At 50.8% G+C, this 23,074-nt stretch overlaps 10 protein-coding genes across 10 annotated transcripts; 5 read left to right on the plus strand and 5 right to left on the minus strand.

Moving 5' to 3' along the window:
• The first annotated feature begins 163 nt into the window (after positions 1-163).
• BDV14DRAFT_136242 (NAD binding domain of 6-phosphogluconate dehydrogenase-domain-containing protein) lies at positions 164-1,817 on the plus strand. Its single transcript, XM_073766233.1, has 3 exons — positions 164-471; positions 563-753; positions 808-1,817. The coding sequence occupies exons 1-3, from the start codon at positions 321-323 to the stop codon at positions 1,546-1,548; spliced, it is 1,083 nt and encodes a 360-aa protein (XP_073623773.1). The 5' UTR covers positions 164-320; the 3' UTR covers positions 1,549-1,817.
• An 853-nt stretch (positions 1,818-2,670) lies between these two features.
• Positions 2,671-4,918, plus strand: BDV14DRAFT_211488 (putative RNA binding protein MSSP-2; the record flags this gene model as incomplete). The annotated part of the gene is made up of 6 exons (XM_073776099.1): positions 2,671-3,605; positions 3,657-3,747; positions 3,798-3,887; positions 3,945-4,039; positions 4,091-4,408; positions 4,462-4,918. The coding sequence occupies 6 exons, from the start codon at positions 2,671-2,673 to the stop codon at positions 4,766-4,768; spliced, it is 1,836 nt and encodes a 611-aa protein (XP_073623774.1). The 3' UTR covers positions 4,769-4,918.
• A 432-nt stretch (positions 4,919-5,350) lies between these two features.
• BDV14DRAFT_181678 (FAD synthase) lies at positions 5,351-6,659 on the minus strand. Its single transcript, XM_073770098.1, has one exon. The coding sequence runs from the start codon at positions 6,482-6,484 to the stop codon at positions 5,561-5,563; it is 924 nt and encodes a 307-aa protein (XP_073623775.1). The 5' UTR covers positions 6,485-6,659; the 3' UTR covers positions 5,351-5,560.
• A 159-nt stretch (positions 6,660-6,818) lies between these two features.
• On the minus strand, positions 6,819-7,874 carry BDV14DRAFT_181680 (uncharacterized protein). Its single transcript, XM_073770099.1, has 3 exons — positions 7,610-7,874; positions 7,522-7,565; positions 6,819-7,467 (listed from the first exon to the last, which is right to left on the minus strand). The coding sequence occupies exons 1-3, from the start codon at positions 7,670-7,672 to the stop codon at positions 6,939-6,941; spliced, it is 636 nt and encodes a 211-aa protein (XP_073623776.1). The 5' UTR covers positions 7,673-7,874; the 3' UTR covers positions 6,819-6,938.
• Positions 7,875-7,937: 63 nt separating this feature from the next.
• dbp4 (RNA-dependent ATPase HCA4) lies at positions 7,938-10,613 on the plus strand. Its single transcript, XM_073770100.1, has one exon. It carries the CDS (start codon positions 7,985-7,987, stop codon positions 10,415-10,417), a length of 2,433 nt encoding a protein of 810 aa, XP_073623777.1. The 5' UTR covers positions 7,938-7,984; the 3' UTR covers positions 10,418-10,613.
• A 28-nt stretch (positions 10,614-10,641) lies between these two features.
• BDV14DRAFT_181684 (E3 ubiquitin-protein ligase) lies at positions 10,642-13,341 on the plus strand. The gene is made up of 2 exons (XM_073770101.1): positions 10,642-12,169; positions 12,238-13,341. Exons 1-2 carry the CDS (start codon positions 11,076-11,078, stop codon positions 12,932-12,934), a joined length of 1,791 nt encoding a protein of 596 aa, XP_073623778.1. The 5' UTR covers positions 10,642-11,075; the 3' UTR covers positions 12,935-13,341.
• Positions 13,342-13,380: 39 nt separating this feature from the next.
• BDV14DRAFT_181686 (uncharacterized protein) lies at positions 13,381-15,041 on the minus strand. The gene is made up of 3 exons (XM_073770102.1): positions 14,818-15,041; positions 14,156-14,769; positions 13,381-14,098 (listed from the first exon to the last, which is right to left on the minus strand). The coding sequence occupies exons 1-3, from the start codon at positions 14,997-14,999 to the stop codon at positions 13,404-13,406; spliced, it is 1,491 nt and encodes a 496-aa protein (XP_073623779.1). The 5' UTR covers positions 15,000-15,041; the 3' UTR covers positions 13,381-13,403.
• A 439-nt stretch (positions 15,042-15,480) lies between these two features.
• BDV14DRAFT_136274 (Hsp70 family protein) lies at positions 15,481-17,798 on the plus strand. Its single transcript, XM_073766234.1, has 5 exons — positions 15,481-15,711; positions 15,764-15,936; positions 15,990-16,557; positions 16,629-17,089; positions 17,155-17,798. The coding sequence occupies exons 1-5, from the start codon at positions 15,607-15,609 to the stop codon at positions 17,564-17,566; spliced, it is 1,719 nt and encodes a 572-aa protein (XP_073623780.1). The 5' UTR covers positions 15,481-15,606; the 3' UTR covers positions 17,567-17,798.
• Positions 17,799-17,923: 125 nt separating this feature from the next.
• On the minus strand, positions 17,924-19,470 carry BDV14DRAFT_204323 (uncharacterized protein; the record flags this gene model as incomplete). Its single annotated transcript, XM_073774504.1, has 6 exons — positions 17,924-17,935; positions 17,992-18,506; positions 18,561-18,695; positions 18,766-19,131; positions 19,217-19,370; positions 19,429-19,470. 6 exons carry the CDS (start codon positions 19,468-19,470, stop codon positions 17,924-17,926), a joined length of 1,224 nt encoding a protein of 407 aa, XP_073623781.1.
• Positions 19,471-20,591: 1,121 nt separating this feature from the next.
• BDV14DRAFT_211490 (FAD-binding oxidoreductase) lies at positions 20,592-22,867 on the minus strand (the record flags this gene model as incomplete). The annotated part of the gene is made up of 6 exons (XM_073776100.1): positions 20,592-21,031; positions 21,107-21,489; positions 21,574-21,950; positions 22,009-22,225; positions 22,287-22,477; positions 22,855-22,867. The coding sequence occupies 6 exons, from the start codon at positions 22,865-22,867 to the stop codon at positions 20,767-20,769; spliced, it is 1,446 nt and encodes a 481-aa protein (XP_073623782.1). The 3' UTR covers positions 20,592-20,766.
• Positions 22,868-23,074: the final 207 nt, after the last annotated feature.

The raw sequence follows: 23,074 nt of genomic DNA on the forward strand, positions 1-23,074 counted from the left end.
TAGAGGGCTCATAACCTGTGGGAAATGGGAAGGAGTCTGGTATTAGGAGGGGCGGATGCACCTCCGAGCTAGGCTAAATACTTATGATGCTGACTAAGACTGTGCAGACCGGGCACCCAAGGACAGGGGAAGAACCCATGCTCCGACAATTGCCTTCCTCCATAGAGCACTCCCCGCATTCTCCCTTCCTTCCAATCGACTGAGCTACTCTACTCTTCCATTTTCTCTTCATAGTATCTTTACCTAGCATTGACAGTCTCACAGCCAATTTGAACTCGCGTTTCTTCTCTGATCTTCAGTTCCCGCTATACAACTATACAATGAGCGTCTCTTGTACCCTCGGCCCCCTCATGCGGAGGGGTACCGCATCTAGATCACTCACCCGCCTCTCGCAATCACCCTCAACAAGAGCGCTCTCTACTACCCCCCGACGCGATGATACATGGGGCTTCATCGGGCTGGGCCAGATGGGTACGTAATCTACCAAATGCTCCTTCAAACCTCCGAACGCGACCCCGCTCAATGGCCTGGTGTCAGGGAGCGCGACTAACATTGACGGCAGGCTACAATATGGCCAAGAATTTACACGCAAAAATCCCGTCTGGAGACACATTGCTTATTCGCGACGTCAATGAAGAGTCGACGAAGAGATTCTTGAAGGAGGCGAGTGAGACGGCGAGGAGTTCGGGGAGTAAGGGGACACTGCCGAGTGTTGCCGTCGCGGATAGTGCGAGGGAGATGGCGGAGAAGTCGGTATGCAATGCAGAAGCTGGGAGCTCATGTCGATTTGCTAAATTGATTGTTTAGAACGTGATCATCACAAGCCTTCCGGAGCCTCAGCACGTCAAAGACGTCTTCCATTCTATGCTTCGCCAAGGTCCTCTGCCCAAGCTTGACAAGGAGAGAGTGTTTATTGATACTTCAACCATTGATCCGGCTTCTTCCAAGGAGATCGCAAATGCAATTCATACCACAACCCAAGGCCGGTTCGTTGACGCACCAGTCTCCGGAGGCGTTGTTGGAGCTCGTGCTGGCACGTTATCCTTCATGTTCGGCGCCTCATCTCAATCAGGAGATTTGGTCGACCGAGTCAAGGCTATCTTGCTTCTTATGGGCAAGAAGGTATGGCATATGGGTGAGGCCGGCGCTGGCGTCTCGGCCAAGTTGGCCAACAACTACATCCTAGCAATCAACAACATCGCAACCGCCGAAGCCATGAATCTTGGTATGCGCTGGGGTCTCGACCCTAAAAGCCTGCAAGAGCTAGTAAGCGCCTCAACCGGGCGATGCTGGCCGATGGACGTCAACAATCCCGTTCCCGGCGTAATCGAGGGCGCGCCGGCTTCCCGCGACTATGAAGGTGGTTTCGGAGTAAGTCTCATGAATAAGGACTTACGACTTGCGATCACTGCTGCCAAGGAGTCCGATACTCCCTTGACGCTGGCTGAGGTTGCCCGTGTTGTCTACTCGGTAGTGGAAAAGGAGCACCGGGGAAAGGACTTTTCAGTAGTATACAAATACCTGGAGGGTCGGTCACAGCAGATATGATGATAGTAGCAATGATGGTATGAATGATTTGCATTTGGCGTTGTGGCCACTGAGCTCATGCTTGGGCTGTTACAATTGGAATATGCTTCTGTGAAGACTCAGTGGGATAGTAGTTTAGTTTAGTATACAGGAACAACAAATGACTAGCCAGCAATCACGAGTTATACTAATGGTGATCTAGAATAGTTTAGTTCTAGGCCTCTTGAGCATTTAAAGTCTATGCTTAGCCATAGCTGTTTTTGGTTGAGGAATTGCATCTATTCTTAGACAAGCAAAAGTTGAACTTCTGTAACTCAGTGACTCTTATAACACGACGACATAGTGAATATTTCATCTCTTCCCTTCCACCCACTTTTTCTGTTATGACTCCCACCCAGTCCTCTCACCATCTGGTCCTTCCCCATCAGGAAGCAACTCAGGCGACCCCGGCCTCCGACAAGCTCTTTCCTTCCGTTTCTACTTCTCTCCGTCCTTGATGATTGCTCCTTCCTTCCTCGAGTCTTTCGTCGTTTCTCCCACTCTCTGCTCGGTGTTGTGTTTGTCGCTTCTCCTTCATCTCTTCCTGTCTCCATCTCTTTTCATCAACTTCATCATCCCCATCGTCTCTTTTAGCTATCCCGCATCCAAAACCTTTCCAGCTTGCTACCGACTTACTCTCTCTAGCCAGCTTCCAGACCTTATTTGCCTATTACATCGAACTTGAGGTTCTGCCTCTTGTTGACGTTCGTTCTCAGTGAATCCTCATCACTTTCGGTGCTATTCTAGCCTCCGTTCGTTGTGGCTACCAGGTAAGTGGGCAAGCTTTGGAGGCGTCGAGACTGCAGTTCTGATGCCTATATCCAGCTGGTTCTGTCTACCGGTTGGCTTCAAGCTTGGGCTTTTATCATTGCGGTGAGTGCTGATTGCTTCCGTGTTTTTCGAGGTCCCGGTTCTTTCCTGCGTTTCTCCATCTCCTCGTTCTACTTGGCTCTTTCTTCTGCATCCCCCTGTCGATATTTGCTCTGCCGTTGGAATCTGGTCTGTCCTCCCAATTGCTATTCTTCTGACCGCCTGGTTTCTTACCTTTGTGTTCTGCGGATGTACTAACTGTTGTCTCAAAAGTGGTATTCCAGATCCCTAGCGATGCCTCCCCAGACCCAGCAGCAGCAGACTGCTTCAGACGGCGGCCCGGCTCAGGCGACTCACAACGGACACTTTACTCATAACATCCGAGGTGCATATGCTAACGGCCATCAGCCAGGCAACCGCCCCGATCTGGCTTCCCTTTTCAACGGCCTGAACATCCAGAATCAAGGTTCCGGCGGCAAGTTCAATACCCTCAAGGGAGGCTTGCCAGTTGCCATGCCTCCACCTTTGGAGCTTGCTGGGCCGAGGTCCTACAACAATCAACTTGTCCTGCTTCCCAATGGCAGTGTCTTCCAAGGACTTCCTCCTGTCTCCCCGGTTTCTCCGTTTCCGCAGACATCACTCCCCGGACATGATCAGGCGGGTCAGCTCCCGTACATTCCGAACGCTATCTACCCCGGCCTGACCCCTGGATGTCTTCCTGGGGCCATGCAAGGCTACCCCTTTCCCTATCATCTGATGAACTGCGAGATGCAGGATCCGACCGGTCAGAAGAGAAACCACTGGTTAGGTAACGATGAGCAGAAGGGACCGGGTCCCTCTGTTTCTGATGGCAGCAACCCCAGTGAGTACTTCGGTGGTCTGCCTAGTCTCGACGGCTCTGCGCTTCCCAACTACGCGGTGAACGGCCTTCCTCAGACAAGCCTTCAGCTTCAGATGATGAAGACCCCAACTGGTTACATCTTGCAGGACCTCGAGAGCCTTGTTCAACAGGAGCCCGCCATTCCCCGAGCTGTGCCCGCAATGTGGACCAATCCCACCGATTTGACCCTTGCCAAGTGTCTCGAGAACCGCGAGGGAATTACCAACGTCTACATTCGAGGCTTCCTTCCGGAGACCACTGATGAGATGTTGCATGCGTATGCCGGCCGTTTTGGCAAGATCGATCGTTGCAAAGCGATTGTGGACTTGGACACTGGTCTTTGCAAAGGGTTAGCTGCTTATTGTTAGCCAGAGTGTACAATTTGCTAACCACTTTGCAGATTCGGATTTGTCCAATACTACAACTTCGAGTCTTGTGAGAACTGCATCAGGGGTTTCTTCTACCTTGGCTACCAGGCCAGCTTTGCTCAGGTATGAATGCATCGGGCCTCCGGCTAGATGTCTCGAGGCTAACCACTCAGAAATCCCGCAACTCACGCCTTAAGGATCTCGAGGACAGATCATCCACCAACATTTACTGCACTAATATTCCAATCGACTGGACCGAGGCTGTATGTGTATTTCCGTTCTGATTAATGCCAAACCATTAGCTAATGTGCCTCTTCCAGGACCTTCGCCGCCACTTTGAACCATACCGCGTCGTCTCCGAGAAGATCAGTCGTGACGAAAAGACCGGAGTGAGCAAGGAAGTTGGATTTGCAAGGTGGGTTCATTAATAATAACCGTCTCCATGAATCCCAGCTAATATTCCTAGATTCGAAACGCGCGACATTGCCGAGAAGGTCCTCGGGGAGTTTCACAATGTTGTCGCGGCGGACGATGTCAAGCTTCTTCTCCGCTTCGCTGATACCAAAGCTCAAAAGCTCCTGAAGCAACAGAGCAATGAACGTCGTGCTTACCGTGCAGGGGAGTACAACTATTCGGTGGAGGTTGTTCAAGGATCGACTCCCTCCCCATCCCTTCATCGCCTTCAGCAGACAGTGTCACACATTAGCCCTACCTCTCAGGTTAGCTATGTGTCTCCAGTCGGGGTCGGCTCGAGTTGGACTCCTGCAACGTCTATTTCCCCATCGTATGTGTAAGGGTCTTCCATTCCGTGTTGAACTATGCTGACGAGTTAAGTAGGCTTCCCCTGGCGAAGAACCCGTCCGGCAACATGCGTTACAACTCGTGGTCCTCCAAGAACAGCCCCGTGCCGCTTGACAATGCTCCCATGTACCGGGGTAGACTCGCTTTCACTCCCCGGACCAACTGGACTGATAACGTTTCTGGCGGCTCTGGTTCTTCCAAGACAGTTCTCCCGTCGACTCCTTGTGCTGAACCTCGCTCTGAGAGATCTAGTCCCCACAAGGAGAACATCAAGGCTGGATCCCTGTCGCCTATATCTTCACGCAGAGAGATTATCGTCAACTCTCCGCGTTCGGTGATCTAGGTGCCGCCTCTGCCTCGATTGGTCTCTCAACTTTGACTGTCATTGTTGTTCATGCTTCAGGCCCACTGACGACACATATGTTTACTGCCCAAGTTGTGTTCAGAAACCACCGAGGAGAGACACGAGACAGCAGGAGATACAACCCACCACAAAAAGCATGACTACCCAACGGTATTCTTCCCCTTTGCGTTGCACGCCCGGATACTCACATGTGTTACTGCTGGTCTCCGGCTCAAGTCTATCACTCTCCTATTGTTCCATCTATCTCTTTCCCCACCGTGTTCTGGACTTCTTGAGCTTTTGATTGCTGTATGAGGGTATATGTTTTGATTTTCTTGAGATCGGGTTCACCTGTGAACCGCAAAAAAGATTTGATTCAGGTGCGAATGTTCAAAAGTTTGTTTTTTGATGGACGGGCGAAGATGAAAAGCAAGATGCTGTTATTTCCTGTATTTGTCTAGCAGTGTATTTTCGATTTCTCCAACAAACCAGCTGCTTAGTCTAGCATTAATGAAAAGTTGCAGCAATGATGTCTTCTGTAGGTGGTCGTTTCTAACAACGTAGAGTAACTTAGCTGTTGGTGTTCTCCTTCAAACGCCAACTACTATATGATGCATTGTATGGTCATACTTTTCATAATATGATAGATTGTTAGATCTAGCTGTAAGCAACAATTGGAGTCTGCCGATGTCAATGCTGAAGAAAACGCCAAGCTGTATATGAGGTCTACGAATCATGATTGACATATACTCCATCGGACAAGACAGAATAGAAACGGACAGACATGCAACATCAAGGCCGACGCCCCGACCTCTCCAACTCATCATCCATCAACTCAAACGCAGGCCTAAACTCATCCCCCTCCTCACTCCACAACGCAGGATTCTTATCCGTATTCGACAACCCGCCCAAACTCGTATACCCCTGATCATAAAGCCGACAGTACTCAATCCCCAAGTGTCTCAGGAACGCCCAAATCTCCGCATACCGCCACTCGATGACCGGATGAATCCGCATGAAGGGCGGCCACCCTTTATCCGTCGGATCGAACCACTTTAGTTCCTCCGCCCAGGGGTCCGTTCTTCTCGTGCCGACGAATATAGCCTGTATACTCGGGTTCTTGTTTAAATAGTCCTCGAATCCGCTTTTCAATGTTGTCTCAGACGACTTTGTATAACGCGCTAGGTTTAGATGATAGACATTCTTCGACCAGGAGACGAACTCCTCCATTTCGGTGAACGGGTCCGATTCCGCGACGTACATTGCTGGGATATGCGGTCTTGCTGCCTCGTCGATGGGGAGTTTGCTGTTCATTGCTGCGAGGAAGAGGATCAAGAGGACGAGACAGTCCTTCCCGCCATTATAGGAGAGCGCGAGCTGGTCGAGCGTGTACTGCGATAAAGCATCGTTGATTATATCTAGTGATTGGCGAGTTTGGGATTGTACGCGGGCGAGGAGGGAAGTAGGCGGGTGGGACTCGGACAGGAATGATTGGAGTCTTGTGTGGCAGGATGTTATTGTCGATGTTAGGCTTGTTGCGTGATGTGAGGGGACTGCATTTGCTGCTGCTGCGGCGGCGGCGGAGGATGAGGAGGAGGGGTGCTGTGGTGGTTCGGCCATTGTCGGGGTGTTATTGTGGATGGGGTTAGGAAGGGAGGTTGATTGCGAGAACGAGAGGGGACGGAGGTCTGGAGATATCGTTCGAACAGCTGTCATGTCAATTGAACGCCAGATGTAGTAAGCTGTGGTAAGATATGGCTGGGCGTTGGACAGAGCGAGTCAGTCGGCTCGGGGAGTTGTTGGAGAGAGTTGGAATGTTCTGGCAGGCATGCCCCGCCCCCCGCAGTCCGCGGCCGATCTGACCGCTTATCACTGTCTGGCCTTATCGCCGTTTACTTGTGATTGTTTGAGTATTGGCTACGTCTGGGTATAAGGCTGGGTCTAGGCAATGAAGGGGCTGGGCTTGAGGGGAGAGTTTAGTAGTCTGCCCTGCGTTAGAGGGGTGGTACTTTTGTTTCCTGCCTTGGTATGTGGACTGGTTCGAATATATATTATCACCATCACAGCAAATACTAACAAATTCTAGCACAGTTAAACTTGTGAATAAATGAATTATCTGTCCTTGTGGGTATATATGCACAATATCAAGGACCAACTGTGCGTCAACGTCTCAACCCAAGAGCTTCATCTTTTTCTTCTTCTTCTCCCCATCCTTCTTCTGCCCCTTCTGCCAATCCCTCCAACTCCCAATCCTCTGGTCCCGACTTTTCTCCCAAGCCTCATGCTGATCCCGTTTCCGCTTCCGCTCCTCAATCTCCTCCTCCTCTTTCCTCCGCTCTCTTCCCTCCTCCTGCAACTTCGCCTTAGCCTGTCTCCGTCTCCTAGCCTCCTCTTCTAGCAGCACATGCACCGTCTTCGAGCGCCACTCCTTTTTAAATTCGTCCGTCTTCAACTCCGGTGAGTCAAGCGTATACTTGTGTTCCCGGATCAATAAGCGTCGCGCATCAGCGATACATTCATCTAGATAGCCTCGTTGTTTCTCGTCCATGAGCGCAGACTGCGCCTTTTTAAGCCGATCGAAGGCATCTGGTGCGCCGGCGTTTTTGGTCTTATCGGGGTGAATGAGGAGCGACTTTTTGCGGTATTGGATTTTGATGTCTTTTTCTGTGACGCCGGGTTGGAGGTCTAGGACAGCGTAGCTGCGACGAGTTAAATGGGTATGTCGAAGGGATGGAGAGGGCGGTAGCACTTACGCATCTAGAACGAATGCTTTTCGGATGCGATCGATTTCGGCATCCTGCAGAGTTAGCAAAGTCAAAGTAGTGAGGGTTCAGGACTTACCTTGGTGTATTCGGAGGCTTCGCGCTCCAGAGCGTCTAGGGCGTCTTGTTCGTCGCCGGACATGGTTGAACTGAGGCCAATGGAGGGTTGAACGTGGGAAACTAAAATAAATATATAAGGCCTCAAGGAGCTGATAAATGCTCTCAACAACAGCAATCTTCCGTAGCCTTTCAAATAACTTTGAGTATAAAAGAGTCGCGATGTCCGAGTTGATGCTATCGCCGCGACGGGGACCTTATCAGCGCTGACTCAGCATCTGTCCGCCCGGCACAAAAAAAGTTCCTTCACCGCCCGGCCGTGTTTCTCTACGAAGATTGATCTGGATCGCATCTGGAACAAGCTGACGAGAATCTCAAAAAGTCGTCTGCGGCAATCATGGCTCCAGCAAATGGGCCCAGGAACGGAAAGCATGCATCAAAGTCATCCGCACGACCCGGAAACCTCAAACGCAAGCGCAACCAGGAAGATCTGTCATCGCTGATCGCCCGGGTTGAAGATCTCGACTTGAAGGGAAAATTCGAATCGTTTTCCGATCTACCAATTTCAGAACCAACAATCTCTGGACTCACATCGTCTCATTTTAAGACGCTTACCGATATTCAGTCTCGCGCGATCAGCCATGCGATCAAAGGCAGGGACGTTCTTGGTGCAGCAAAGACGGGAAGCGGAAAGACGCTCGCATTTCTAGTCCCCATTCTCGAGAACCTATACCGAAAGCAATGGGCTGAGCATGATGGTCTGGGAGCGCTGGTAATCTCGCCGACTCGCGAGCTGGCGATCCAGATCTTCGAAGTCCTCCGCAAGATCGGTCGGTATCATTCGTTTTCGGCAGGTCTGGTCATTGGAGGAAAGAGTTTGCGCGAGGAGCAGGAGAGATTAGGACGCATGAACATTCTAGTCTGTACGCCCGGACGAATGCTGCAGCACCTGGATCAGACGGCATTCTTCGAGACACATAATCTGCAGATGTTGGTATTGGACGAGGCGGACCGAATCATGGACATGGGATTCCAGAAGACCGTCGATGCGATTGTTGGACACCTACCATCGGAACGCCAGACACTGCTCTTCAGTGCGACACAAACGAAGAAGGTTTCGGATCTGGCTAGACTGAGTCTGCAGGACCCTGAGTACGTGGCTGTTCACGAGGCTGCGTCTTCTGCGACACCGGCCAAACTGCAGCAGCATTACGTTGTTACACCGCTTTCGCAGAAACTCGATACGCTGTGGAGCTTTATTCGGAGTAACCTGAAGTCGAAGACGATTGTTTTCATGTCGTCAGGGAAGCAAGTTCGATTTGTTTACGAGTCGTTCCGACACATGCAGCCTGGTATTCCGCTGCTCCATCTTCATGGTCGTCAGAAGCAGGGTGGAAGATTGGACATTACGAGTCGCTTCTCCTCAGCTCAGCACGCTGTTCTCTTTTCGACTGATGTCTCCGCGCGTGGTTTGGATTTTCCGGCCGTTGACTGGGTTATTCAGCTTGACTGTCCCGAAGACGCAGATACATACATTCACCGAGTCGGACGTACTGCACGATACGAACGTGAAGGACGAGCAGTGTTATTCCTCGACCCCAGCGAAGAGAAGGGTATGCTCCGTCGGCTCGAGCAGAAGAAGGTCGAAGTGGAGCGCATCAACGTCAAAGCAAACAAGCAGCAAAGTATCAAGCACCAACTACAAAATATGTGCTTCAAGGACCCTGAACTCAAGTACCTGGGTCAGAAAGCATTCATTTCCTACGTCAAGTCCGTCTACGTACAAAAAGACAAGGACATTTTCAACATCAAGGAGCTCAAGCTGGATGATTTCGCAGCGAGTCTCGGTCTCCCTGGTGCTCCCCGAATCAAGTTCATCAAGGGAGACGACACGAAGGACAGAAAGAACGCCTCTCGCGCCACGGCTTACTTGTCAAGTGGCGACGAAGACTTAGATGAGGACGGCGAGAAGAAAAAGCAGCCCAAGGAGAAGGAAGTCCGCACCAAGTACGACCGGATGTTCGAACGACGAAACCAAGACGTGCTGGCAGACCACTACTCTAAGCTTATCAATGATGACGGTACGATAGCCGATCCCAGCAAGGGAACCGACGACGCAGACGAAGATGAGGACTTCTTGTCCGTCAAACGCCGCTTCGAAGCCGGTGACGACGCACTGGATGCCGAAGGCTCCTCTGACTCTGATTCAGACGCATCGTCTGTGGAAGACGAAGAAGGTGAAAAGAAAGACCCCAAGGTCGTTAAGATCAGCGACAAAGACACTCTCATCGTGGACTCAAAACGCCGCGAGAAACTCCTCAAGTCCAAGAAGAAACTACTTAAATTCAAGGGCAAAGGTACGAAACTTGTCTACGACGACGAAGGCAACGCGCACGAGCTCTACGAGATGGAAGACGAGGATGCCTTCAAGGCTCGTGGCGATGCCAAAGAGCAGCAAGCTAAGTTCCTGGCTGAGGAGGCGGAGCGCACCCAGCGCGCGGACTTGGAAGATAAGGAAGTGGCTAAGCAGAAGAAGCGCGAGAAGAAGGAGAAGCGCAAGGCTAGAGAGAGGGAGCTCATTGCTGAGGAAGAGGGCGCGGAGCGTGTGGCTCAACTTGCGCCGTATAAGGGCGACGAAGATATGGACGGTGGATACTCCGAGTCTGAGTCTGAGGCTGAAGAGGAGGCGCCTCGGCTGGTCAAACGGGTCAAGACACAAGAGCCAGAGCCTGTGCCTTGGTACAAGCAGGAGAAGAAGAAGAAGCCAGAGGAGAAGCAGATCCAGACACTGGAGGATTTGGAGTCCCTGGCTACGGGGCTGTTGGGTTGATTTCCTTTTTCTACACAAGTACTTTGGCATTCTCAGCGACTTTCTTATTTTCACTATTGCATGTATATACTGTATGGTAGCGACGACAAAAGAAATTCATTATTCACATTCCAAACTTGATCCTTCTTCCTAAGAGCCTCATCGTCTCGCTAGTTTTTCCTCAACTGAGCTCTGCCTTTGCCCGCACGTGTCGAAGATGATTGGAGTGTAGACTCAGCCACCACCACACCACAAGTCGTGATTCGACACTGCCTGCAATTGCCCGGGAGGAGCTAGAGCTGCACTCGCTCGTGTTCATGATTCAGTCGCCAGCAAGGCTGACTCTGGGTCTCCCCACTATCCGTAAAACATGTCCGACCTCACTATCTTTCCCAGCGTGGGCGCAAAGGGCGTTGCTTTGCCCGGTCCATCTCCACGCTTGTTTACTGACTTGATCGTCTCTGTTGTTGGCGTCTGGCCACTCTACCGACATCCTTGGTATTCTCTGATACTATCTTTTTTCTTCTTTCTCATGATATCCCTGTATCCCGCCATATTCAAGGCAAACTAGTCAGCATTCTTCTTTCTATTTGCATATAGCGCACCCCTCAACTTTAACCCACCCCATTCCAACCAACCAATCGCCACCCAACAATTCCTCAATCCCAAACCAAACACAATGCGTAAATTTGTCCGCTACCTCGGCGGCGAAAAAGGCTCCTCAAACTACCACAGCATCTGGGCTGTCCCCGCCCCCGAATCCGGCTCACGAGCCGTCGCAACAAGACGCGAGCCAAAGAACGCAGATGAAGAGACCCTCTCAACCCAGAAATCAACATCGAAACTACACATTTCAAAACTGAACCAGGATCAGCCGGCTATTGCGGAACTGAGTAGTCCCACTACATCGACGTTCTCGACAACGGGGACGGCGGGGACGGTACGGTCTGGTTCTGGGCCGGAATCTATTGCGGAATTGTCAGCGAGTTCAGATGCGCAGGTTTCGGAGTTAGATGGGGACGTTTGGGGACCTATACGTAGGCGTGGACCTAGGATCCATACGGGAGTTAGGACGGATGAGGTTGAGCGGATGGAGGATGAAGAGGAGGTAGAGCTTGTTCGGCGGCAGATGCTCACTTTTGATTCTCCTACTGCGGCAACGCCAAAGCCCAAGGCTAAACAGAAGCCGGAGCGAGATCCAGACAGGGACCTACTTATTTTCGACGACGACATGGATACGATACCTGTGTTTGGGCGGCAGTTTGGGATAGCGCCGACGTCCATTGTTCGGGAGGCGAAGAAGGAGCCTGAACCTGAGCCTGAAACTGAACTAGAGTCTAAGCCACTGCCAGAACCATCGCGGGAGTCAGGGCCTAAAAGCCCCGAGGCAATATTTCAGCAAGTTGACGAGGAGCTCGAAGCGCTATACACAGATTATCTCAAATCGTCGGGCAAGAAGAGAACGTCCACAACAGAATCCTCGAAAAAGGTTAAGAGGTGGAAACCAAAACCGAAAGTCAAGACCAAGACCGTGGATAAGCCAGCAGCATGTATCATCTGTCTTGAACCTTTCGCGCCGGATGGAGTCAGGGCTCCGGATACATTGTCTATTGCGTGCCAGCATACGCCGTCGGTATGCTATATTTGTCTGGCGAAGAGCATAAAGCATGATCTAGAGACCAAATTCTGGGATGAGATCAAATGTCCAGAGTGCAATACGTTGTTTATCCACGATGACGTGAAGCGGTTTGCGGATGAGGAGACCTTTAATCGGTACAATTCCCTCCTTTCCCAACTCCCTATCGATACGTGATAATGGAAATACTAACACCGATATATAGCTATGACAAGCTCTCCCTCCGCCACGCCCTAACAACAGACAAAAACTTCATCTGGTGTCTAGACTGCGACTTCGGACAACTCCACGAGCCTGGCGCTGAACAACCGCACGTCCGATGCTTAAACTGCGCAGCCGAATCCTGCTTTAAACACGCCATCAAATGGCATAACGAATTTACCTGCGACGAATACGACGCTGTTCTCTGGGATCCCGATAGTTACCGCTCCATCAAAGCGAAGAATGCCGGTAGCGCTACCGAATGGCCGGAATTCCTTAGCAAGACGAAAATGGCAAAAGCCAAGAAAAAAGAACAGGCCAGACAAGAGAAACTCCACGAGAGTTTGAAGAAGGCCGCGCGGAAGAAACAAGAGGAAGAGGCTGCGAGGATTCGAGAAGAGAAGAAGGCGCAGGCAAAGGCTGATGCTGAGGCTGCGGCGGCTGCTGAAGCATCCCGGGTCCAAGAAGCAGAGACCATCGAAGAAGAAGAGAGCGAGGCGAGTGCAGAGGATATCAAAGATGATTTCAAGGAGAAAATCGATATGCTGAAGAAGCGCATGCGCGAGGTCGAGCTTTCCATGAAGATGGTTGAGGAAACCACGAAGCGCTGCCCGGGTTGTCAGTGGCCGATTGAGAAGAATGAAGGATGTGACCATATGACTTGTAAGACTCTCTTCCTTTCTTTCTTTCCAACTCTTTGATTCTTCTTCCCTTAGTTTCGTTCCCCTGGATATGGTCCTTCTATAGCCTGCATCACCGGAACATGCATTGACCTATTCCTAGGCATAAAATGCAGACAGGAGTTTTGCTGGATCTGTCTGGGGAATTGGAATACGCATACCCGGCGGTGCAGGCGATAGAAACTTACTTGCATCTGTTTTTGTTCGGTGAATATGTGCTGACTGACCATATTGACAAGGTATCAAATGCCACCATGAGTTCTGCTGGGTCTGTCTGAATGACTATAGTGCGATTAGAAAGTTCGGGAACTCGTTTCATAAGCGTAGTTGTAAGTTTCATACGGATAATTTGTGGTAGGATTTCATTTGTATATTAAGTTATAGGCCAACATAGCATAGCATAGCGTAGCAGAGCAGAGCAGAGCATATTATATTATATCAAGAATAACAAGAATGTCATCACCAGCTCGATAAAAACAAGAAAGCACATCTACTGAAACATCCCCAAAAACCCACCCGCAGGCTTCATACTCCTCGCCGCCGCAGCCGCAGCCGCCTGCTGCTGCTGCTGTCTGAGCAACCACTCCGCCAACGCCCCCAGCACAGACGTATCCTCAATCTCCTTCTTCCTCCCCCTCTTCGACCCAGGCCGACTCTCACAAACACAGACAAGCACCCTCGGCCGAACGAGGACCTTCCCATCCATCCACGCATCAGCCTTTAACTTCCGAAACACAAGCTTGGGACTCATATCAAACATCCATTTCGTTTTGAGGGGGAGTATTTTTCCGTCTTCGGTTTTGCCCATCGGTCTGTCCCTCAACACCTTTCTCGAGTTCATTTCGATGAATTCGTATGTCGCGAATTTGTCCTTTTCGCTGGCTTCTTTGTCGAATATACCCACTTGATCAACGAGGGTTTTGTCGTGGTATGTTGACCATTCGAGCGTGTACTCGTCTAGAGAAAGATGCATCTTGCGCGCGAGGTTACAAGCTGGCTTTGTAATGCTCTCAAAGAAGCTCTTCGCTAGGCTGTTCGGGTCTGTTCCCGGTGCGAAAACGCGTAGCATCTTGATCATGTCGATTGTCAAAGCCCACATTCGTTCTGTGGCATATTCGGCGAAGCCGGGGCGCGCGGAGGCGGCGGTGTATGTTTCTATGCGCCAGTTGCGGACCGTTCTTATGTCTATGTTACTTGTTAGCATGTGGGTTGGTGTCTATGTGGAATGTTGAGAAGGCGTACCTCTTCGGGGCGTAAGAGACCGCATGCTTCTCTCAACAGTCATGACAAACTGCCGTTCGCTCATGGACAGCGGACAATAGAAGTCCTGCGCGAAGATCGTGTCATCCAAGTACCGCAATATAGCAGCTTGAATAAGATCCACGTCCGTGTTGAGGATATTGAACGCTGCCTTTCCTGCTGGTGGAATCAAATCCATGAGAGCACCGATGTCCTTGACTCTAAGCTGGTCGTCTGCGATATTCATGTCTTCTAGCGCGTCGCCGAGTTTCTGATCCACCCATTCTTCGACGGCTGCGAGGAGTAATGTGTATTCTTCTGTTGCTTCGGACTCTGTGAGGAGGAGATGCCGCGGTTGTAGGCTGAATATTGTGTCTTGGGCATCTTGGAGGTCGGATTCCAGGCTGTTTATGCGGGCTTGAAGGATGGTGTTTTCTTCGGTGAGGGAGGCGATTGTAAGAGGAGGGCTCGGGGGTTGTTCTTTGGAGGGAGGTTCTTTGATTTCGGTATTGGGGGTAGGCTGCTTTAATTTGGACTCGACTGGCGTAGGCTGTTCTTGCTTCGGTACAGTTGGTTGTTGTTCTTGTTTGGATGTAGTTGTGGTCGTTGGTTTGGGACTGAGAGAATTATTAGACAAGAAGTACATGGCACTTGGACGAACTCACTCTTCCACTTTCTTCTCCTTATCTCTCTCCTTCATCTCCGGCTTCCTCTTCCCATCTCCCTCCTTGACAGGTACAGCCATAGCAGGCTTCTTCTTCAAAGTCGGCGACATCATAACAGCATCAACTTCACTCATCACGTCGGAAAATGTCAGATCCAGATCCGTCTTGAAAAGCGACAACATCGCGGCGGAAAACTCGCGACTCAAAACTCACCACAAATTCACAGCCTCAGAGATCCACATCTCCTCAAAACAACAAGACAATGATCTCATAAAATCAAACAAGATAATACTGAGGGGCATCCGCATTCCGAACCGCAGCCGGGCAAGCCAAGCTAACCTAGCTAGCTAGCTAATCTGCCTTGCGCCTCACGCCCGGGGCCCGGCACTCCACACCAGTTAGGGCTAGGCTGTCATCGCGCCACGATGCACCCCCAACTCCCAAGCCTGTTGAATACGAACGTGCTCGGTAGCGCAAGCCTCCCATTGGGAAACGAGTCAGACACGAGGCTCTGCACGTTTATGCACCGTCGACAAAATAGCCGATAGGATGGGATGTTTTCAGCCTTGACGCCGGTTTGAGTCAGTTGGGGAATATGGCAACGATATGGAAGTGGGGTGATAGGTGCTGCGGCTGATTTGTTTTGCTTTGCTTGCTGGGCATACTGATACAAACAGATGAATAACGCCGAGGCTGACTGTGGTTAGACACGGGCTTCTTATCTTTACGGCTTTCTCCTCTCTCTCCGACTCTCTCTACAATTTGTTCTTCTCATTTTTTAGCACCATCATGGAAAAATCGTTCAACTCGCTTTCCCTCGAAGACCGCAAGCTCGTTATCGGAATCGACTTCGGAACGACGTTTACTGGCGTCGCCTGGGCGGAGACACGAAGGGTAAACAACCCCCCTCTTTCCTTTACAATATCCTCCTAATTATCTTGTCTAGCCCGACCACATCTCCGTCATCGAATCATGGCCCTCCCACGCCGGCACGCAAGAAGGCATCAGCAGCGTCAAAGTCCCGACAGAACTACGCTATACCAAGGGCAACTCCGATGAAGACACGGAATGGGGTTTCCAGATCCCTGCGCTAGTTGATCGGTATCAGTGGTTCAAGCTGTAAGCTCATCCTGCCTCTCACAAGCGTCAAGCAAATACTGACCAACAGACAGCGGCCTCGACGAAAGCAACCCTCTCGTCTCAACCAAGAGCTGGGGCGACAAGACCCCCGAACAACTAGCCGAGGACTACCTAACCGCACTCTACAAGCACATCATGTACACGCTCGAGCAGAAACTCGGCGCTGCACTGCTCCGAACAATCCCGCTGGAATTCTCGCTTACCGTTCCCGCGATCTGGACCGAAGCTGCAAAGGACAAGACGCTCAAGGCCTGCCAGCGCGCCGGGTTCATAAAGAATAATGAAGAGATCTCGCTTGTTTCTGAGCCAGAGGCAGCAGCCATCTACGCAATTCATGGCCTCGACCCGCATGGTCTGAAAGTCGGCGATAGTTTTGTGCTTTGTGATGCTGGTGGTGGGACAGTCGATTTGATCTCGTATAAGATTATTGCTCTCACGCCGATATTGCAGGTTGAAGAGGTCACGACTGGTACCGGTGGACCGTGTGGTTCTACATTCCTGAATCGTCGCTTTGCGGACTTTCTTACTCGAAAGCTTGGCCGCGAGGATGGCTGGGATGATGAAGTCCTTCAGGAGGCTATGGAGCGGTTTGACTCCGTTGTATGTGTCTTCTCCCCTTTCCCTATAACCTTCGAATCCTCGACTAACGCAGAACAAATTGTTCCTGGTAGATCAAAAAGCAATACTCCCCCACAATCGACGGCAACGCAGGCTACACAATCCCCGTCCCGGGCCTAGCAAACAACAGCGCCCTAAACATCCGCCGCGGGAAAGTCACCATCGCCCCCGAAGACATGCACTTCATATTCGAACCAGTCATACTAAAGGTCATAAAATACGTGCAGGACCAGATCGCCGCATGCGGGGATACCGAGATCCGAGCTGTCCTGCTGGTCGGCGGATTCGGACAGAACAGTTACCTCAAGGAACGGCTTAGGGATGCGCTTAAGTCAGTTGAGGTTCTGCAGCCGCCGAACGCGTGGACGGCTGTTGTCCGTGGCGCGGTGATGATGGGGCTTGCGAAGACTTCTGCGCTACGCACTGTAGATGTTGTTTCGAGGAAGGCGAGGAAGCATTATGGGATTGAGCTGCATACGCCGTTTAAAGAGGGGAAGCATGATGAGTCGAAGAAGTATGCCACTTCCCCCCAACAAATATCCCCACATGATCAACAGCCATTCTAATACGTCGAAATAGATACTGGTGCACCCGCCTAGGCCACTACCGCACGCACGCAATGTTCTGGTTCCTCAACAAAGGCTCCACAATCGAAGAGCACAAGCCCATCCCAATAGACTTCTACCAGGATTTCGCCGTATCAAAGGGAAAGCCACACATGATGTACACGGACGTGTGGTGCAATGCCGAAGATACCGACGCGCCGATCCACAAGAATCCCGGCACAAAGACACTTGTAACGCTCAAGGCCAATTTGAGTGTTATTCCGCAGACGGATCTGGATAAGACGATTAGACGCAGAGCTGACGGGAAGGATTATTATAATATTGATGCGGTTATTGAGGCGACTTATTCTAGTGCTGAGACGAGGTATGTGCTTAGTGTGCAGGGGAAGAAGTATGATAGTGTTTCTGCGGAGTATGCTTATTAGGGTGGATTGAGGTTGGGCTTGGGATTGGTGTCTGGGTTTTGTTTACGTGTTGGTTTGAGATTGCATTTGTCTGGACTATTGCGAATTGAGATCATATATACCTAGGCCGTTAAGAATATTTTCTATCGCGCATTACATGCCGTCAACTTAAGCTAGCCCTAATCTTCCTGACCGCGTAACCAAGCACAGTATGGGAACAAGCCAGGATTATCAATATTATCTGTTTCGAAGCAGCCGCAAGACCACCTTTTCCACATTTCCATCTGTGAAATGCTAGGCACTAATACTGACACCAAGGAAAGGGGTTTATTCACTCGCCTCGAGGTACGAGGCGCGCACATCACATCGCCGCGCAGCTCAAACAATCTTCTGCACGGTCTACCTACTCTGCCTCTTCTTCGTTGAGGGGCCCCCATCTCCTCCACCAAAGCGTGTGCCTTCAGCCTCCACTCATCAATCTCAACCAACTTGCGAATAACTCCATATTCACGTTCGACACTACGCGTACGCAGACCAGGGATGGTCAGACCTATGATTCGCTTGTCATCCAAATGGGAATCCTCCGTTTCGAGAAAATGTTCTGTCGCTGCTTGCGTGCTCGCAGAACTCCGCTGAAATGTAGGATCCTGCCGATCCAAGAGGTAAATGTCTGGCTCGACGTCCCAGAAGGACATGTTAATGGCGTTCTGTGAGGCGCGCATGTATAGTCTCAAGAGCTCCCGATGAACCCCCTTACCTGGTTGAATCTGCAGGGGCTGTTTGAGAAGCAGTTGGCAGGTCTTCTGCTTGAGAATGCTAGAAACCATGTCGCCAATCAATGTCTCGCGGGCTTTGGCGGTTGACTCTCCGAATGAAAAGTCTAGTCCTCTCTCTGGTATGTCGTAAACGTTTGCGACTCGGCAGGTTGTCACTCGCCAAAGCTCATATAGCTCTGGATTGGCTGTGGAGGTATTAGAATGCGGGAGAAGCAAGTCAGATAATGAATAAATTGTACCTTTTTGAAAGCTTTTCCCCATCGTGTGGAGACCATTAGCAAAGTCTCTCTGGGATTGAGCCCCATGGGCATCGTGCATCGCGGCCGCTGGGTCGGGTCCAATATACCAGAATGGGTTCGAATAAAAGCTCTTGACTATGTCTTTCACAATAAACATCGGAAGCAAAATGCCAGGGAGGCAGTAGCGCGCAGTCTCGGGTCAAACGTGGGACGATATAGTCATAATCCTCTTGTATTAAAAAACCGTCGAGGCTTGCAATGAAGTGGTCTTTGTCGTCCTTTGAGAATTGATCCATATCCTCGATATCACGATATCCAAAGTTGTAAACGACATCACTTGCCTCGGAGCATATTTCTCGGAGTTCCCTGCCCCAGGTTCGTCCGCTAGAGCTCAAAAAGGAGGCAGGAAATGCGCGGAAGAACTTATCCGCATGATAGGCCGCTCGGTATTTATCGAAGACAGCATCGTAGTCGGATTTGACGCTTTGCAGCTCCTCGGAAAGTTGCTGTATCTTGCGAGCTTTGTCGTCAACCTTTAGGACGTCGAGTCGCTCCAAAAGCCGGTCTTTTTCTGCAATGGAATCGGAAAGTCGAGTTGTGAGCTCCTGAAGTAGACACTCCTTGTCAGGGCCAGGCGCCCCGGATGCGGGCTGGACGGGCTTCTGTTCTGAGGATTCCACCCGCTGTTATTTTCGCTTCGGGGAGCTGGGTTGCTTCGAGCTGCGATGGGTTGGCGATTCCATCTTCACTTCGCGCCGAGTGCGTTTGCGTTTTGACTGTGAAGAGGATGGACACTTGGGCTTCTGATGACTTGGAAAAGGTGATTAGCAAACTTGTAGAAGTACCCTGGGACGGAAGCCGTGCTGACCTTCGCTCTGGACGCAACGGGACGTTTGCTAGTCCTGGGCATTCTAGGCGAGTTTGACAGATGACGCGAGGGAAAACATGCTGAGGCAGAAGTGGAAAGATTGTACAATTGATAAGGAGACTTCATGCATGCTCATGTAGCCATGAAGAACAAAGCAAGGAGACAAAGAAGTGGTTTCTGTGACGTGAGGCGTGAACACAACAAAGAACGTGACGCGGAATCACCTGTTCAGGACAAAGCAAACGTTGGCAGCCAGACAACACTCTCCAGTCACTTCCCTGGATAGCTCAAACCGGTGTTTCAAGCATCTCCCTACTGTCGCGTTGCCGTACAGCGTCTCGCCCGACTTCAGCTTGGAGTTGTCCTGCGGCTTTTCAGGTCCTGCAACCGATGTCGGCACGACCCCTGCCTTGTCCCTCATCGACGAACAAAGGGAAGCAAGGAAACCCAAGAGAGGAGACTTCTGTGTACCTACTTGGAGTACACCACCGGCGGCTGCGATCTCCCCTATTGTGCTATTCATTGCCCGGCGCAGGAATGCGCAACCTGCTGTATATTGTCGACCGCGGGCCGAACCCTTGTCAGGCAGCCGTTGTTGGTATCCATGGAGAAGTTAAGGGTAGTTCACATACGCCAGTTCAATGACTCTTCAATCAATTTTTGATGATTCAACCATCGACCAGGTCTACAATAGTGTTCTACCTTGACTTCGGGTCAACGTTGATATGTGGCTATTGACGTTGAAATTCAGGCCGTGGCATTAAGAGAATTTCTTGTTGGAATTACATGGACTCGCCAAGGACATGACATGCAAGCGCCATTCAATTCGTCGCTGTTTTATTTCCACATTGAGTCTTACTCAGCGCCACGCCGACGTGGCACACCCCCAACTCCCGCATGGACCCAATGGATTAGGTATGGGTTGTATCCGGACTTATCGACCCATCTACAACCCAGGATCCCATTCGTTGCTTTTAGTCATGCGTACTGGGGAACACTAGGGAACGCTATTCGAGCAGATGGCAAGGTCCACCAAATATAAGGCGGGCGGCTCGCAGGTAGGTAGATAAGTGTAGAAAGACTAGTTTCAAGCCAACAAGAAAGGTAATAGCAGAGTAAGCAAGCAGCTTAACGCTGAAGGTCTATCTCAGAGCCTTCGCGGAGTTCTTGGAAGTGGGAAGCGTAAACTCTACACGCTCTCCTTCAATCTTATAGCAACCGGTAATGAGTCCAGATGTGCAGACAACAGGAGCCCAGCAGCGAAGGATGGCTGCCCTTCCAACATTCATTCCAACCTATCCGTGACGCAGCCTCCATGCGTCTGCAAAGGCAACAAGCTCAAGGATAAGCAGTCGGAATCGGATGATGGAACCCAAAGACATTATCCGGGTCATACTTTCTCTTTAGCTTTGCTAAACGCGGCAACTTCTCGACACCGTAGATCTGCTCTAGGGTTTCGTCTCCGAGGGCGTAGTTTACGTAGACTGCCCCTCTCTCATACCCTGATGTTGCGAAGAGTGTTTTCCTGATCTGACGGCCTAACTCTTGGGACTGGGCTCTGGCGCTGGTGCTCGCGTTCGGTGTAGTTTCCACCCTCGGTACGCTGGTATGCGGCGATATGAATTAGCCCAAGTCCCAAATCTCAACAGTCGAAATCAAAGCATGACAGAAAACATACACATAAGTCTCCGTCTCCCTCCAAGCATAAGCCGTCTCACTATCCGAAACATCCCTCACAGCCTCATTCGCCCAAGCTTCGAAAAGCACACCCGACCCTCTGGCTTCAGGGATCATTGCATACAGCCCACTCATAAGTTCGAAGACTTCAATCCATCCCGAGGCTGTTCGAGTCCTCAAACTGGCAGGGTACGTGCTTGAATCTTTGCCTGGGGCGCAGACCCCGGCGTCACTACCAAAAGATGCGACGGAGTTGATGCTGTTCCAGGGGACGACGCCTATGTTTAGGACTGGTGGAGTTAGATCGAGGAAGGGGTGAAGCTGCGCTAGGACTTCAGCTTCTGTCTGCGGACCGTAGTAGGCAGCGTTTGCTACAATTGCAGGCTAGATAAGTATCGTTCACGGTTAGTCTGCGGTTAAGGTGTGGTAAAAGAAGGCCGGGTGATATAGGTAAGGTGGACGACTTACCTCCCCAGCAACACCATCATAAACGATCCTCGCAGCAATAGCCCACTCAGACCCCAACTCAAACACCGCCAGCGCCTCGAAGAAAGACCCATTCAGCGCAGCCGGGAACCTCATATCAACACTCACAAAGTCATATCCCAGCGGCTGCAACTGGTACGTAGCCTCTGTAATAATGCCGAAGTTGTGCGACGCCCCCCTTACGCCCCAGAATAGATCCGGGTATGAGTCTTTCGAGACCTCGATTAATTCTCCTGCCGCTGTGACGAGCTTAACTGATAGTAGCGCGTCGATCATCAGCCCGTGCGTGCCCTGGAGCCGACCTATACCAGCGCCGATTGTAGCGCCGATCATGCCGACACAGGTACATATTCCGGTTTCTTCGCCGCATCAGCCAAGGAATTGTGTATAGCTGGGTGAAGGAAAGGGAGGACTTACGCATTTGATACCCAGCCTCGTAAACAGGGTCGAATATATCTCTTAGCCGAACACCCGGGCCAACGGTCAAGGTATCCTTGGAAGAATCAATCACCACAAAGTCAAGCGGACTGAGGTCCAAAGCCAATCCGTCTTGGAGTCTGCCTAATGTAGCGCCAAAGCCATGACGACCGCCTGTCGCTAAGAACGAAATGTTATGCGCTGTAGCTAATTTTACCTGTATCGGCCAGTCTTTGATTAGTATTCCTGCTGACGTACTTTTGAATGTGGAAACCTACAGCCCTAATTACATCTTCTTCTGAACCTACCGATATGGCAGCGGCGTATGTCGGGGCGTTCCTATTGTTCCATCTGTACGTCGCGTTTGGGAACTCGGTAGACCCAGGAAAGGACAGTATAGTGTCCGGAGACCAGGGTTGATTAGCAAGTAATGATGCATAATTGTGTTCGTTGTCCCTAATTGCAAAATCTGATTGGAAGCCATCAGCGAGTGATATGACGGCCGAGATCAAAAGACAATACAAATGCATGTTGACCCCCGAGGCAGACAAATACAAGCGCAGGAATCCAGGATAAAAAAACTTTCCTAGACTTTGAAGGAATGTAAGAAAGACGCGCCATAGACCCAGGGTTCAAAGCGGTCTATTTAAGCCTGATTTTAAAGTGGGGTTAAGTTCAGCAGACCCTGAATTCGACACGGTCCGAACCTTGCATACTGCATTTATGATTGGATACCCATCTCAGCTGAGCTCTCTGAGGATGGGATCGCAAAGGTCCAGATCACTTGGGGCAAACATGCGGGCCTGGTGCGTCCATCGAGGGTTCTTGCTGTATGCAGGCCAAGACCCGATGTATGCATGTATTTGCTGGCTCTTGCTTCAGCTCTTGGCTGCTTATTACTCACCGAGATTTGAGTGGGTGGGTGTTGATGTCAGAAAAATGGAACATCGGCAGTTAGACTCTTCATCCAGTTCTGCGAGCCACAGGGTGTTGGGGTTCGGCGCAAAAGTGGAACAGGATGGGCTCAATAACCCTAACTCGGGGCCGGACAATGGCAAGAAGACCG

The sequence above is a fragment of the Aspergillus stella-maris genome (assembly GCF_047715825.1).
Source record: "Aspergillus stella-maris strain CBS 113639 unplaced genomic scaffold BDV14scaffold_73, whole genome shotgun sequence".
In the NCBI taxonomy this organism is placed as follows: Eukaryota; Fungi; Ascomycota; class Eurotiomycetes; order Eurotiales; family Aspergillaceae; genus Aspergillus; species Aspergillus stella-maris.

Bases quoted from the DNA above. Each gene is read 5' to 3' on its own strand.
- BDV14DRAFT_136242 (XM_073766233.1), top strand. From the start codon at position 321: ATGAGCGTCTCTTGTACCCTCGGCCCCCTCATGCGGAGGGGTACCGCA. The intron at 472-562 runs GTACGTAATCTA...CATTGACGGCAG, and splicing joins CATCGGGCTGGGCCAGATGG to GCTACAATATGGCCAAGAAT. The intron at 754-807 runs GTATGCAATGCA...TTGATTGTTTAG, and splicing joins GGGAGATGGCGGAGAAGTCG to AACGTGATCATCACAAGCCT.
- BDV14DRAFT_181678 (XM_073770098.1), bottom strand. From the start codon at position 6,484: ATGACAGCTGTTCGAACGATATCTCCAGACCTCCGTCCCCTCTCGTTC.
- dbp4 (XM_073770100.1), top strand. From the start codon at position 7,985: ATGGCTCCAGCAAATGGGCCCAGGAACGGAAAGCATGCATCAAAGTCA.
- BDV14DRAFT_136274 (XM_073766234.1), top strand. From the start codon at position 15,607: ATGGAAAAATCGTTCAACTCGCTTTCCCTCGAAGACCGCAAGCTCGTT. The intron at 15,937-15,989 runs GTAAGCTCATCC...ACCAACAGACAG, and splicing joins CGGTATCAGTGGTTCAAGCT to CGGCCTCGACGAAAGCAACC. The intron at 16,558-16,628 runs GTATGTGTCTTC...TGTTCCTGGTAG, and splicing joins TGGAGCGGTTTGACTCCGTT to ATCAAAAAGCAATACTCCCC.
- BDV14DRAFT_181686 (XM_073770102.1), bottom strand. From the start codon at position 14,999: ATGTTGTCGCTTTTCAAGACGGATCTGGATCTGACATTTTCCGACGTG. The intron at 14,770-14,817 runs GTGAGTTCGTCC...TAATTCTCTCAG, and splicing joins AAGGAGAAGAAAGTGGAAGA to TCCCAAACCAACGACCACAA. The intron at 14,099-14,155 runs GTACGCCTTCTC...CAAGTAACATAG, and splicing joins GTCTCTTACGCCCCGAAGAG to ACATAAGAACGGTCCGCAAC.
- BDV14DRAFT_181684 (XM_073770101.1), top strand. From the start codon at position 11,076: ATGCGTAAATTTGTCCGCTACCTCGGCGGCGAAAAAGGCTCCTCAAAC. The intron at 12,170-12,237 runs GTACAATTCCCT...ACCGATATATAG, and splicing joins GATGAGGAGACCTTTAATCG to CTATGACAAGCTCTCCCTCC.
- BDV14DRAFT_181680 (XM_073770099.1), bottom strand. From the start codon at position 7,672: ATGTCCGGCGACGAACAAGACGCCCTAGACGCTCTGGAGCGCGAAGCC. The intron at 7,566-7,609 runs GTAAGTCCTGAA...CTAACTCTGCAG, and splicing joins AAGCCTCCGAATACACCAAG to GATGCCGAAATCGATCGCAT. The intron at 7,468-7,521 runs GTAAGTGCTACC...AACTCGTCGCAG, and splicing joins AAAGCATTCGTTCTAGATGC to CTACGCTGTCCTAGACCTCC.